The sequence below is a fragment of the Scyliorhinus canicula genome, chromosome 11, assembly GCF_902713615.1.
Source record: "Scyliorhinus canicula chromosome 11, sScyCan1.1, whole genome shotgun sequence".
Classification (NCBI taxonomy): Eukaryota; Metazoa; Chordata; class Chondrichthyes; order Carcharhiniformes; family Scyliorhinidae; genus Scyliorhinus; species Scyliorhinus canicula.
In genome coordinates this window covers 67,633,183-67,648,663 of record NC_052156.1, presented here as the reverse complement: position 1 = coordinate 67,648,663, position 15,481 = coordinate 67,633,183, and the positions used below count along the sequence as shown (strand labels likewise).

Genomic DNA, 15,481 nt, shown 5'->3' with positions numbered 1-15,481 from the left:
GCCCCCCCCCCCTCCCCGAGGACCGCCGATGCCGACTTATCTGCCAGGTCCCGCCATGCTGCGCTGTGGCAAGCTGCTTTTCAGACACAGGGTAGACATTGGATCGCGCCCAATACCAAACACGGGATCAAGGAACACATGCTACCAATTGCCAGATTATTGGAATATATCACACACCATGCTGTCATTTTCCTCATCTTTAACAGGTAAATTGAACTCAAACACTAACAAATCATTTTGTGATGTGAATATTTGAATGAGCAGCCCTTCTTTCGAGCTGTTTATATATTTTGCTGCCTTTCGCAAGATGTAAGAACAACAATGATGTTTTACCTGACTTATATTTCAAGATGACTGGATCCCTAAAAATTGTTGCTGATTGCCTGCAGGACAGAACACTTGCACTGGATCAAACTAGCACAGCCTTGTGCTAGCTATAAACTGTAGACCCACCAACTGGGTGCAGACGACTACAGATAACCCCCAACTGGGGGCTTCCTGCTGCATCAAAGATCTGTTGTTAGGCAATAACTCTGCACCTTCTAACAGGTGCAGGCACGGCTGTCAATCAAAACAGCTGCTCTAAGCTGTTTGATTTTTTTTAGCTTTGTCAGAAGATTTTGGGGAATAGTTTCAAAATCCTGTGAAAACATGTCAAAGGGAAATATATGAACAAGCTAAAGTACTTCTAATTCAATATATTGGCAGTTACTTCACAGTATTCAATCAATATCGGACCATTGCAACCAGCCTAGAACGCATCTGGTTCAGAAGCTTTGAAATAGAATGCTTAGACAATTAGGCAATTAGCATCATAGCCACTCTACAATACAGTAGGAATCATAACTCAAATAAGTACTTATTGGTTTTAGCCTGCCTTTTCAAAATATGTATTCCTGCACTTTGAAAATTAATAAGCAGAGATCATCTTGTGTGTTCTGTAACCAACAATACCAAAACTGATCAATAAATTAAAATAGATAAATATGCCTTACTTTTGTTCCACTCACGTTAAGTCCACCTTTGACTGGGAAAATAAGTTGAGTTCCACGATCTCAGGTTTGACAAGCATTCTGTGTAAATGCCGCTGTGCGTTTTTGTTTATCGGATACATATACCTCTTGCGGTGAAGCTTTTTAATCACTTTTTGCACTTGTGACTGAGCTTCTAATGTCTTCTGTGCCTATGTCCTAAATCCCTTTTATTTATTTACATCCCTGACTATATACAACCTGATGTTCATGGCTATAAAGTATTCTGCCTTGCAATGGGTCACTAAATTCTATTCGATTTCTTTCCAGCTACTCTGTTAATTTGTGTTTTTTTTACATTTGATGTCCTCTTCATCACAGTTCACTATATCTCCTGGCTTAGTACCATCTACATTTTCAATATACCTGGATTTTTCTGAAAAGCAATTTATTTACTGAGTGAAATGATGGCACCGACACCAATCTTTAAGAAGCACCACTTGTCATTGCTCATCAATTTGAAAATACCCCTTTCATTGAAGTGCCACTGCTTCTTCCACTTCACAAGATTGCCCTTGAGTTCTACCTACCAATCTTAAAATGTGTTTTGAAAATCCATCCGTATAACTGTGACAAAAGATTATGGGGTACTGGGCAGCACGGTGGCGCAGTGGTTATCACTGCTGCCTCATGTCAGCGAAGACACGGTTCGATTCCGGCCTCAGGTCACTATCGGTGTAGTATTTGCACATTCTCTCGCTGCCTGTGTGGGTTTCACGCCACAGCCCAAAGATATGTAGGGTAGGTGGATTGGCCACACTAAATTGCCCCTTCATTGGAAAAAAATATTAAATTAAAGATTACGGGGTACATTTTCCAATCCCGTCCACCATAGGTTCACCATGGTCGGGATGGAAAATTTGACGGACCATTTAAAGGCCTGTTGACCTCGGCAGGAATTGCTCGTGGGGGGACAAGTGTGACCTGAAAATCCCACCTTAGGTATTTTTTCTAGAAAATATCATGAAATAACATCTAGAAACTCCAATGAGTACAGACCCAGAGTCCTCAACCTGCTCTTCATATGGCAAGCTCTTCATTTCAGGGACAATTCTTGTGAACCTCCTCTGGACCCTTTCCAAGGCCAGCACATCCTTCCTTAGATATCATGTGCAAAACTGCTCACAATACTCTGAATGGGGTCCAACCAGAGCCTTATACAGCCTCAGAAGTACATCCCTGGTCTTGTATGCTAGCCCTCTTGACATGAATGCTAACATTGTATTTGCCTTCCTAGCTGCCGACTGAACCTGCACGTCAACCTGAAGAGAATCTTGAACAAGGACTCCTAGGTCCCTTTGTGCTTTTGATTTCCTAAGCATTTCCCCATTTAGAAAATAGTCTGTGCCTCCAGAGCATGATACGTGATCCTTCTTTCCCACTGTCCACATGTCCATTCTCCTGCAGGATCTCCATCCGATGGTGCCAGCTCATCTGTGGTCCCCCCCCCCCTCCCCCCACCCCACCTGTCACAACTGTCATCCCCACTTTCCACCAGTGCAGAGACACGCACCTTGGTGTTTGAAAGTAGTGGGCAAACATCTGGGGTACAATCTAGTGAGCACCCCACATTTGCTTGTGTACGTCAGGCGGAGGCAGGAGTCGGATGTCTGCTGGATCCCATAACCCAGCTGGATCCAGCAAGGGTGCAACCGTGAAACTCAGAGGGGGATGTCAGTGCCACTCCAGGGGTCCATAGCCGATTGTCGTCCCAAAGGCTACGGTCATGCATGGCATCGAGGCCAACGCTGCAGTGAAAAGCCTGGAGCACGGTGTCAGCATCACTAGTGGTGGTATCCAAGGCTCAGTCATTGTCCACCATGCCTGAGTGTCTCGACTGCTTGTTCAAGTCACTGGGGGAATATGTCCGTGATGCAGGTGGACCTTGCCAAGGCACTGTGGAGCATGTGTTAGTCTCAGGTGTGCATTGCCAAAATACTCCGAAGCATTTCCCAATCTCAGATGGACCTTGTGAGGCACTGTGGAGCATGTCCCAGTCTCAGATGGGCATTGTCGATGCTCTCCAGAGCATGCTCCGGTCACAGAGGGGCATCGCTGAGGTCATCAACACCATGGTGCAGACAATGGGGAGGTGCCAGGCCTGGCAAAGCCAGATGATGCTGGAGCCTCTGGAGCTCAATCCAGCTGCCCCTGCACCCCAAGGTGACCACCAGAGCCTTGCGGGCACCAACCGAGAGAAGCGAACGCTGGATGCCAACTCCGAGCCTTCCTACAGCCGGTCACCCCTTCTCGCCCACAGAACACGGTAAGCAGCAGTCTGCCTCCATCCCTGATGTGCATCCTGGGGATATACGTAGACATAGAGACAGAGTGCGGAGAGCTAAACAGATTGAGAATCACCGAGCGGACACTTGAGGGGGGATGGATGGTGACACCATAGGGGCTCAAGACATTTGGGGTACAGATTGTACAACATTAAAGCATGTTACACCTGAGGCATTTGAAAACACCAGCACGTTATTCTGCACTGCGGCCCAACCTGCACCCCCCTCCCCAGTTGCCCTCCCCTGGGCCCAGACCCTCGGGCTCGCTGGTCCTAGACTTTGACCCCTCCCAAGGCATACCACGTGCAGATGATGGGTGTGAGTACGCACTCAGCTAATAGACCGGAGTCGGACAATGGCATAGATTGAGGAGCTCAACTCACAGTGGGTTATTATCACCCTCCTGCCTTGTTTATTGACCCACCGACAGTGCTGAAACATGACCATCACCCTGGAGTGATGTAACACAGACCCTGGGATGGGTTGAGCAGGCCAATGAGGGAGGTGGCAGGGGGAAGTGATCAGGTAATGGGTGGGTGGGGAATGGTTGGGGGGCAGGGAAGGGAGGGAAGAGTGTGAGGCGGACTGAGTTGGGGGGGGGAGGGAATAGGTGGAAGGGGACGGTGCGGTGGGTGGGAAAGGGAGAAGAGGATAGAGGTGACAGACAAAGACACATGAGAAGCGGGGAGGATGAGAGCCTCCCTGGTCATCCGGGCATGCCGGACTTTTGCCAACGCCTATCCTCCATCCTCCGGCTGGTGCTGCGGGTCCGCCCTGGGCTCGTCCTCCAGTGCCTCCTGGTCCAGCTCCTCCTCATCCTCTTCCTTTGATGCATGTTCCTCCTCCTTCATCTCCAGCATGTTGCCCCGCTGCTGTGCCAGGTTGTGCAGACTCAAGACACTGGAACCGCTTCAAGAGCAGTCCGATTCACCACTCAGTGACAGCCTGGGTGCCCACATGGGCCTTGTTATATTGGGTTCTCCACATTGGTCTCCGGTCTTCACACTGGCATCATCAGCCAGGATCTCAGCAGGTACCCCTTATCCGCAAAGTGCCAACCAGTCATCCTGAGCCCATCGAAGATGCCAGGAATCTCTGACTGCCCAAGTATGTGGCTGTCATGCACACTTCCTGGGAAGCGTGCACACATGTGCATGACTTTCAGTTGGTGGTCACACACAACTTGGACATTTAAAAAAATAAATAAATTTAGAGTACCCAATTCATTTTTTCCAATTAAGGGGCAATTTAGCATGGCCAATCCACCTAGCAGGCACATTTTTGGGTTGTGGGGGCGAAACCCACGCAAACACGGGGAGAATGTGCAAACTCCACACGGACAGTGACCCAGAGCCGGGATCGAACCTGGGACCTCGGCGCCGTGAGGCCACAGTGCTAACCTACTGCGCCACCGTGCTGCCTCAACTTGGACATTTAGGCACTGGAACCCCTTCCTGTTAATGAAGGATGCTTCCGAACAGCCTCCTTTTCCACATGGTGCCAAGCCTGCAGGAACATGGCACAGGTGCTACATTAATTCCTTGTCGAGGGTGTGCAGGGCATGTTGGATGGCACCCTGAGAGATGGCAGGAAATGAAAGGGTGCGGGAGGTCTGGCAGAATCGAGGATACCGGGGTGGAAGCCATAATTGATTGTCAGTCCAACACCCTCTCCAATTCCTGACAAGTATTACATTGTAGATGATAGTATGGATCCCGCTGCAGCTGCCCTCACGGTGGCAGTGGCAGTCCAGGCAGCCAGAAGCTGGAGAAGGCAGCCATAGCATCGACAGCACTCAAAGCACCTGCCCATGTGCAGGGACCCGCTCCACACCCTGAGGACATGGCCACCCATTAGGCCAGGCTTGGTCCCAAACGGGGAGGCCAGCGATAGCCCAAGGTGTAAATGCGTCACTGATCGTTCGAAGAGATGTCAGACAGCATGTGCCACAAGAGGCTCCGCCTCTACAAGGAGATGGTGTAGCACCATCACCTCACAGATTTGACACCATGTGGAGGTACCTTCTCCCGTTATCCATAAATTTCATTGCAGCCATGAACGTTGACGCCTTAGGTTCATTCTGGATTCGAGTGGGGACTTGTGTGGCATATCCCAACCAATTGCCCACAACTGCATCCATGAAGTCACAGATACCCTGTTTGACCGGGCAGCCAAATGTATAAATATGGGCGGCACGGCAGCACAGTGGTTAGCACTGTTGCTTCACAGCGCCAGGGATCAGGGATCAATTCCTGTCTTGGGTCACTATCTGTGCGGAGTCTGTACGTTAACCCCATGTCTGTGCGAGCTTATTCTGGGTGCACCAGTTTCCTCCCACAAGTCCCGAAAGACGTGTTTCTTCGGTGAATTGGACATTCTGAATTCTTCCTCACTGTACATTAAGGTTGAGTTGGACCAAGCTCATCAATATGCCCGGGCAGCAGTATTGTCTGCCAATGCCGGGATGCCCCAGATCCAGGAGACTAACAGATGGCAAGCATGTCGCCTTGCATGCACCGGGCAGTCCAGGAGAAATCTTCATTAACAGGAAGGGGTTCCACTCCCTAAACATCCAACTTATGTGCGACCACCACCTGAAGATCATGCACGTTTCCGAGAGTATATACGCGAGAGCTACGTCCTGGGGCAGTCAGAGATCCCTGGCATCTTTGAGAGACACCTCAAGATGGCCAGATGGCTCTTGTGGATAAGGGGTACCCGCTTAGGACCTGCCTGATTTGGAGGCTGCAGGCTGATGCGGAGACCCGATATAACGGGGTCCATGTGGCCACCCGGGATGTCATTGAGCGATGCATCGGACTGCTGAAAATGCGTTTCCGATGCCTTGACTGCTCTGGGGGTGCACTGCAGTACACCTCCCGGTGGGTCATCTGCTTTGTGATGGTCTGCTGTGTCCTCCGCAACCTGGCATAGCAGCGGAGCGAGGTGCTGGAGGAGGAGGAACATGCGGCCTCAATAGAGGAGGAGGCTGAGGAGGAGCTGGACCAGGAGGGGCTGGAGAACGAGCCCAGGGAGGGCCAGCGGGAGCTGCCAGAGGGTGGAGGACAGGTGACGGCGGCAAGGGTCCAGCATGCTTGGAGGGCCAGGGAGGTGCTCACCCTCGCCCACTTCTCAAAGGACGTAGCTTCATCCGTGACCTCACTTCCTCTCCCCATCCCACCTACCGTTCCCCCTCCAACCTGTACTGCCTCTCCAATCCCCCCCCTCCCCCATTCCACCCTTCCACCAATCCCAGGGTCTGTGTTACACTATTCCAGGGTGATTTGCCTGTGTTGGGACCATCAGTGGGTCAATATACAAGGCAGAGGAGTGATGATAACCCGTTATGAGGTGAGCTCCGGTGCTCCTCAATCTATGCCATAGTCTGACTCCTGTCTGTCTGCTCACACCCATCACCTGCATGTGGTGTGCATTGGTGTGGGGTTGGGGGGGTGCGCAGACCTAGGACCACCGTGCCTGGGGGTCAGAGTTGAGGAAGGGCAAATGAGGGCCAGTGTTGCAGGGCAGTCTGCAGTGCAGGATAACGTTACAGGCTTCGCATGTTTCATGTGAAACATGTTTAATGGTATACAATCGTGACCCTAACTGCCCCTTTCTACCGATGATGCCACCCACTCCTCCCACCAAGTGCCAGCTCAGTGATACTCAATCTTTTTGGCATTCCGTGATCTGCCACTACATTTAAATGTTTCTTCTGGCTGCACATCAGAGGTAGAGGCAGTCTGCTGCTTATCGCTTTGGCCTCAGACGTGCTTGGCGGTGTCCTCTGGAGGGCCTGGGACTGGAGGGCTCTGGCCGTCTTGCTAGTGCACATGGCTTACCACACCACCCTGTTCCACCAGTTGAACCCAAGATGTACCCGTCAGACCCTGCAGGTTACCTTATGATGGAGGAGCAGCTGAATTAAGCTCCAGAGGCCCCTGCGTCATCTTGCTCTGCCAACCCTGGCAGCTCCCATTGTCTGCACCATGATATTGATGCCCTCAGCGATGGCCCACTGTGAATGGGCCATGCTCCGAAGTGCAATGTCAATGTCCACCTGCGTCAGGGACATGCCATGCTCTGGAGCACCTTGGCAATTCCCGCCTGAGACTGGGACATGTGCTGCAGCGCATGGCAAGGTCCGTTTGTGCCTGAGACATGGCCCCCAGCGACTGGCAAATGCTCTGGCTCGTTTCGGCAATGCCCACCTGAGACTGGGACATGCTCCGCAGCGCCTCGGCAAGGTTCACCTTCTCAGGGACACGACCCCCAGTGACAGGGACATACAGTTCAGACCCTCTGTCATAGCAGCCGTCACTGATTGGCAAAGTCTCAGACAACACCATTCATGGTGTTGACGTCGTGCTCCAGATCTCCACTGCTGTTGCTACCCAGCTGGGTCCTGGGATCCAGCAGATCTCCAACTGCTGTCCACCCTTGGTGTTCCTGCCTCCACCTGATGTGATCAGCAACTGTGTGGTGCCCACTAGATTGTGCCCCAGAAGCACGTCCACTACTTTTGCCACCGGGATGTGTGTCTCCATACTGGTGGAATGTGCAGATAACAGCTGTAACGCCTCAATGGTGGCATCCTTGGACCTCTCCTCTGAGGTGTTCTCTTGGATGGCAGCGGGGGGCTTGCTCCGGATGGGCCGGCATCATCAGATGCAGATTCTGCAGGGGGCTCTGGCAGGAGACAGGTGTGGGCACCACCGCTGGGCATGGGTGGGGTGAGTAGGATGCCAGGGTGTGCTGGGGCACAGTTGTGGTATTGTGCTGGGGTGGGGTGGTGCGGTGCGGTGCCAGCTGCAGGGCAGTGGGCAGAGGGGGAGGGATGTGTTGGGAGGATGCCAGGCGCGACCGCTGCCAGGCAGCTGACGCCAATTCACTCAACCTTCGGTGGAGGTCGATGGGTGGTGGTCCTACTAGTGACAATACCCGTGCGGATGGCCACAGCCAATGCCTCCCAGATGGCACTGACTGCCCTGTGGTTGACCCTCTGAGCCCCTAGGGGAAACAGGGAGTCCCGTCTGTACTCCACAGTGCCCAACAGTCTTGCCAGGTCAGCATCTCTGAATAATGGGCTGGTCTGCGCAGTGGCATGGCTGCATGCTGCTCGGGTTTGCTTGGACGGATCAGTTTTAAGAGCTGCTCCCCCTTGTTAGTGGGGAGCTGCCGAGTGCGGTCCAGGCGAATCAGCTGGCGGACAGTCTTTTCTGGCGTGAAGCCAGTGAGGTATCGTTAAGAGCCCTAATTATTGTTACATAATGGTGATGGCCAGGTCGGCCGTCGGGAGCGGTTCTGCTTGCTACCACACTTAGAAACCTTCCGGTAGATTGCGCCCAATGTGAATTAGAGTCAAATTAGGAACAGAAGGGTGAAAAAAAAATAAGAGGAAAATAAGTAATTGACTAAGAGTTGAAGAACGAGACTGAAAGGAAAAGTCAGAAAATAATTTACAATTTTTATTTGAAATGCTTCCAATTGCGTTGGAAGAATTTACTGTACACAGTATTGAACAGTTTAAATTGTTCCTTTAATGTGCCAGAGAGTTAGATTACCTTTAAATTGATAATTACCATGTCATTGAAAAAGGATACTTATGCTCAAAATCACCAGCTTTAAATTTCAGTGGTGTACTTAATCGACAATTAATATTTAAATCCAGCAAGTTCTGGACAAGAACTGATGAAGCTCAGGCCCAGATGCCATTTGTGTGAAGCAACCGGCAGAATGCCGAAAGTCGACCAGCAAGTCAAGGCATATCTCTTAATTCCCTGAATATGCTGTTTGATTTGCATATTAATAATTGCGTACATTGTTAACATCGTTCCAGACAGGTCCAGACCATCATTGAATTATGCCATCCACTGCTTTAGAATGTACCTGTCGTGAACATCATTTTCACTAACTACATGGTGCAGGCAAACACAACTATGAACTTGCATTCTTTTTAAATAAAAGTTGCAACAATTATGGGCAGAGAAAACTGACCTCAAGTTCTTAATTTATGGGAGCTTTGTGCCAGGATCAAACAAGCCTGTGAAAAATGGAAATTGTCTTTTTTAATATAATAAGATTTTCGTTATTCAGTTACTTGCTTTTGTTTTGTTTAGTTCCAGAGAAGAATCCAAAAAATGTAAAAGGAGAAGGAACAAATATTGACAATATGAAAATTTCATGGGAGGTAAGAAACATGGCTTCTTTTCATGTCTAAGTAGAATTTACTAATGATTTTGGAAAATCTCGACCATGTTCCTCATATACAAAATTGGCTGCTGTAGAATCATAGATTGTTCACAGCAAAGAAGACCCTTCAACCTGTTGTGACAATGGGCAGGGAATCCCTGGAGGGTGGCGTGAATCCCACCCCGTCACTCCGACGCCAGCTACCATATTCTCCGGCGCCAGTTTTCAGGCAGGGGCGGGGATCACACCACGCCGGTTGAGGGCCATTGGCAGCGGCCCCCTCAGCAATTCTCCGGGTCACGATGGGCCGAGCGGCCGTCAGTTTCTGTCCAGTTCCGCTCACAGTGGGACATATCTGGTAGGCTGGCTGGTGCGGTCCTCGGGGGTGGGGCGTGGGGGTTTCCGGGCCCGCGATCGAGGCCCACCGATCCGCAGGCAGGCCTGTGCCATGAGGGTACTCCTTCCTTCCGCGCCAGCCTCTGTAGGGCTCCGCTATGGCCGGTGCAGAGAAGACACCCCCCCTGCGCATGCGCCAGAATACGCCGGCTGGTCTGCGCATGCGCAGAACCATGCCGGCAGTTCTGCGCATACGCTAATTCGGTCCAGCCCTTCGACACTGGTTGGCGCGGCGCCAACCCCTCCACCGCCAGCCTAGCCCACGGAAGTGCGGAGGATTCCACAACTTCCGGTTGGCCCGACGCCGGAGTGGTTCACACCATTTTTTTATGCTGTCGTTGGGCCATCAGGGGATTCTGGAGAATCCCGTCCATGCTGTCTGCAAGAGCAATTCCCTTGGTCCCACTCACCTGTGGCGGTGCATTATAAGATCGAAATTTCTTTACCAGCTCTGTATGTTTGGTGATTTCTAGTTGGAGCAATGCAGCAGCAATAAGGGAAAATAATCGTCATTTACATAATCATTTTAGTCTATATTACCACAGAGTGAGAGGTGTTTCATTTTGTGTTGCAAGTTGAATGGAGCACTACTCCTTATCCAGGAATGCGGATGTGTACTTTAAAGGTAATTTTTTGGACACAATGCTTCCAGTTAACCAAAGCTTTTTTTATTGAGCCAATGACAGGAAATAGTGAGGACCAAAATGAGATGTACCCTTCATCCAATTCTCAGCACCATGGTAAAGCTAAGCAAAGCTCTGTAATGGAACTGAAATCCCATAAAATGTATGCAGTGAAAATAGAATGCCAAATGGCATGTGTGTGAAAGATGCGCATAAAGTAGATCAAGGGTGACGAGAATTCATAATGTAAGATTAGTAATGAAAATAGACTACTTTCCCCTTTGAGGGGGCTTGCTGACTGGTGTGATTTAACCTGAGGATCATTACACCTTCGGCAAGGGGTAAGGTTGAGAAGGGCAGGGTTCTCATGAACACCATCAGCCGGTATGGGAATTGATCCCGCGCTGCTGGCCTTGTTCGACATCACAAACCAGCTGTCTAGCCTGGCTGAGCTAAACTGGCTCCCAACAGGATGGTATACATTAGCAAAAAACATTTAAATTTAGCAATTTGGCTTTTTTTATCGGTCCCACACCATGTCATCGGCCAGGTCACAATTGAGAGAATAGGGAGAATCCACTTGTTGGTCTTTGCTGAAACCCTCTTCTGACGGTGGCACGTGAGAATTGAGAATGGTGCTCGTTGACTATGCCACTGCCTCTGGCGAATCACATTACTTCCAATGAGTAAATCTTCTACATTGAGCCAAATGATATTTGAAACTCATTGGTGGAATTTGCAGACAAACAGCTATGTCTCTCTCCATAACAGAAGCTTGGCACATCAACATTCTGCAGAACAAAGCAGTCCAAAAATTATATTCTTTAAAGGACTGCACCATCCATTGATCCTTAAAATCTATTTCATGCAATCTCCAGACCACTGGAGATCACAAGTCCTTCCTAATTTGCATAAAAGAAGCGCAATTCACCATATTAAAATTCAATTCCAATTTCACGTTTCTTGCAAGTCTAAAGAAGAGTTACCAGTAGGTTCAGACATTTTTTCATCCTGATCTATTGAGATCCTTGGTCTTTTTCCTCAGTCCTAAAATACAACTTGCATATCACCCTGACTGCTGAAGCTGCTCCATAAATGGATTACTTTCCATTTCTGCACTTGAATGCTTTTAATTCACAATTGAAATTGTAGAAGGCAACCTGTTTGTAGATATTTTATAAACATTGAACTCCTATTCCTCTCTCTCTTTATGAGCCTTTGTGAACTGAACCGTACAATGGACAAAATTGTTTGGGGTGAGAAGGCAGATGTTATTAGTTGCCTCGTTGTAGAAAAATGTGATCTATTATATTTGTATATCTATTAGGGTTGCCTCTTAAACCAAGTTGTTCACTTCAAAGAAGTGTTCTTGAATTTTGAACTTGAATTCACATCAGTATTTTGGCATTGTATAAAATAATTTATATATTCTTTACTGTTGTTGGGTCAAAATCCTGGAACTCCCTTCCGAACAGTACCATGGGTGTACCCACACCACATGGACTGCAGTGGTTCAAGAAGGCAGCTCACCACCATTTTCTCGAGGACAATTAGCGATGGACAATAAATACTGGTCTAGCCAGCGATACCTATATCCCATTAACAAGTTAAAAACAGAACTGGAACGTTTTTAGCAAAGTTCAGCAGGACAGTTGGGGGAAGAATACTACTTCACTCTGTACTTTAGAGTGAGGATTTCTATTCTTCAACATGGGGGATTTCACTTCTGGGAATTTTTTTAATGCACTGAAAAACCAAGCAGCAATGCAAATGCTTATATTATAGAAAACCATTGGATATAAAAACAGTAAAGGCATTTGAGGTGTTAGTAAATGGAGATTGTGATGAGTTTATGTTTTTAAGATTATAGGAGAGGAAAAAGGAATGGTCAGGAACAAAGAACAATACAGCACAGGAACAGGCCCTTCGGTCCTCCAAGCCTGTACTGGCCAATCTTGGCCAAAACCCTCAGCACTTCCTTCTGACGTATCCCTCTATACCCATAATAAGAACATAAGAACTAGGAGCAGGAGTTGGCCATCTGGCCCTTTGAGCCTGCTCCGCCATTCAATGAGATCATGGCTGATCTTTTGTGGACTCAGCTCCACTTTCCGGCCCGAACACCATAACCCTTTATTCCTTTATTCTTCAAAAAAAATCTAATTTTATCTTGAAAATACCTGTCCATGTATTTGTCAAGATACCTTTAGAACGCTGTTAAGGAAGGAATAGACAATATTAATGTAATTAAAATCTATTTCAACACAGTGAAAATGTAGACAGGATTGAAAGTATTACTAAAATCTTGTCAATCCTGGGCTTCAGGCAGAGTGGCAATATGGCTTTTGTTATCTCCATGCTGCTCACTGTGTGCATAGTTTTTGCACTGAAGCTCTAAGCTATGTTGTCAAAGGATAGCCTTTGTCACTGTTATAATCCGCACAGGTCTTATAGGGTAGGGATGATTAACTACCCGGTGAATCTTGCAGAGTACAAATTCCCCCATTATTGGGCTGGCGACCTTTTAACAATATCTGACTTATATAAATAGAGTTGGCCAGTAAGGCACCAACTAGGGAAGACCCAGTAGGACTTTTCGCTGCCCTTACAATAGTCACCTAGTAGACATCCTCTGACTTGTGGTGGTACCTCAAATGTAGATGGTTCAGCAGACTACTGCAGCAAGAAGACATCCTAAATACTACCAGGGTACCAGGCATTGAACTGCAGGACACACTGTGTACGGTCACACACCAGCTGGACATTCAGGAAATTGAATCTTTTTTAGTCACAGCACATCTGGGAAGTGGCGCATGGCTCCTGGTAAAACAGCATGCATTCACTCAGTGGCACACTGTTGTGAAAAAGATTGCAATCCTCACAAAATTATGTACTCCTTTCACCTGCATCTCTCTGGCAGGTAAGAATGAAAGGTATTCAGTTTTTTTGGAGTTCAGACACTCAGACAGTCCATTTGGCAATTATGGACAGAACACTGGCGGATGTTGCAAACATTGCCTGGTCCAGCCTGGAAGCAATGGGACACATGGTCACCATCCCCACTGGCAATGCAATCTTTGCCTGCTGTGAGGCTGCAATTATTGCTGCAGTCAATGGCACATTTCAGTCAGACTGTTGTTAGTGAGGTGGAAGCCTCTAACACACTGCTTCCCTTCAGAGATTCAGGGAGAGGGATTGCTCTTTGAACACCCTTGGGGAGATATGGTTTTCTGCTGAAAGTCCTTTCCATCTTCTGTTTGCTCCCTCCTCCGACAATGTGTTCTGTTCTGTGCCACCTATATATTCTCCCTGCCATGTTGTAGTTCAGAGGGGATGCAAACTATTGTACCTATGTCTGGGAGCAAGTTGTTTGTACGGGATCCTTTACAGAATCCTATTGCATGTGCCACATCACACCATAACACTTCAGCAAATTCAAGCAACATAAACAGTTGTGCAATCATAATAAAAGCCAGTAAGAAGTCAATCAGCAACAAATCTATAAGAGGTTGATGACCTCTTTAAATGCACTGCTGGAGGCCTTCTTGTTATTGAATGTATGTTCAGACATGAAAAATTAAGAGGCTGGTTTAGCACAGGGCTAAATCGCTGGCTTTGAAAGCAGACCAAGGCAGGCCAGCAGCACGGTTCAATTCCCGTACCAGCCTCCCCGAACAGGTGCCGGAAGTGGCGACTAGGGGCTTTTCACAGTAACGTGATTTGAAGCCTACTTGTGACAACAAGTGATTTTCATTTCATTTAATTTCAAATTGGAGTGTTGACCTTCAAAGTGGCAGCGCTGGCACAAATCGGCGTTACATGTTGATTGATGTCACAAAATGCCTATTCTGCTTATTTACAGCGAACACTCATGCCTTCATCAAAATGGCATCTGGCCTGGCTCAACCCCAGAAGATTAAATGCATGCCATGGTCACCCACTTGGATCCAAAAATAGCACTTGTAGCAGTCAAGGAGAATTTTGATGCCACAGTGTTCAATTAATCCAAGTTAAAATTTAAAGGAACAAAAGTTATTAAAAGGGCACTGTGGTAACAACTACCATTTAATTCCAGTCATTTTAAAGATGTATATCTTCTTCGGCAGTCCCTCAGGAGCACAAATGACTTGCTTCCACTCCAGTTTGATAGCAGTGTACTGAAATTCTACAGTCATTTTTCGTTCATATGCTTTCTGCTTCATAAACTATTACATCCTTTGTTAATTTGCTTCCATTTTCAGATCCTCATGAGCAAAAGAATTATTGAAGGACACTCTCTACCAGAGAACATTCAGTTCCCATGGTACCTTTCAGTAAAGTTCTTGGGGTCAATTTATAAACTAAAATTGTCACAACACTGCATGTTGAGAGTCCTTTCACACATCGGCACCACTTAGTTATCTCCTCACAGTTCCCGAGTATTAGTGAGGGACTTCTGAAAGTGCTCTCAGCCTGGAGATAAGTACCTTTGAATGTATCCAGAAAATAAATTGAAAATTGCTGATCAGTTGCTGCATGTCAGTAAACTCTTTCTTTGGAATTCTGACTGTAATCATATCATTGAACTTAATGCTTATATGAATGTGGGATGCTGATTATATTATCTCCCATTTGATAGACAGACCTGCCTCACTTTCAAAACATGATGCTCGTGAAAATCTGATGTTATCATGCAGCTTTTATTATCTGTTGGCATCATAATAAGTTACATTTGCCTCATCTAACCTCTGACACCACCTTTGCTTTTGTTACATTGGCTCATAAATTTGGGTCCATTCCTCATGGTATTGGGCTTTCGACTCGAAGGATGATTGGGGGACATTCATATTGGTTAACATTTTCAAGATAACAAAGAAATGTTACAGACCACAAACGTTGGGCAGGATTCTCCGAACCCCCGCCAGGTCGAAGAATCGGCGGCGGGCCGTGCGAATTGCGCCACACCGTCCCGATG

The 15,481-nt window shown here is 47.8% G+C and overlaps 1 protein-coding gene across 11 annotated transcripts in view; it reads left to right on the top strand.

Moving 5' to 3' along the window:
- The window catches only part of chl1b (cell adhesion molecule L1-like b), a 1,165,941-nt gene that overhangs the window by 802,613 nt on the left and 347,847 nt on the right, over window positions 1-15,481 (top strand). For all 11 annotated transcript variants that reach the window (XM_038810694.1, XM_038810698.1, XM_038810699.1 and 8 more), the window contains one exon: window positions 9,436-9,506. In XM_038810694.1, coding sequence (XP_038666622.1) covers window positions 9,436-9,506 — 71 coding nt within the window. The remainder of the gene's footprint in view (window positions 1-9,435; window positions 9,507-15,481) is intronic.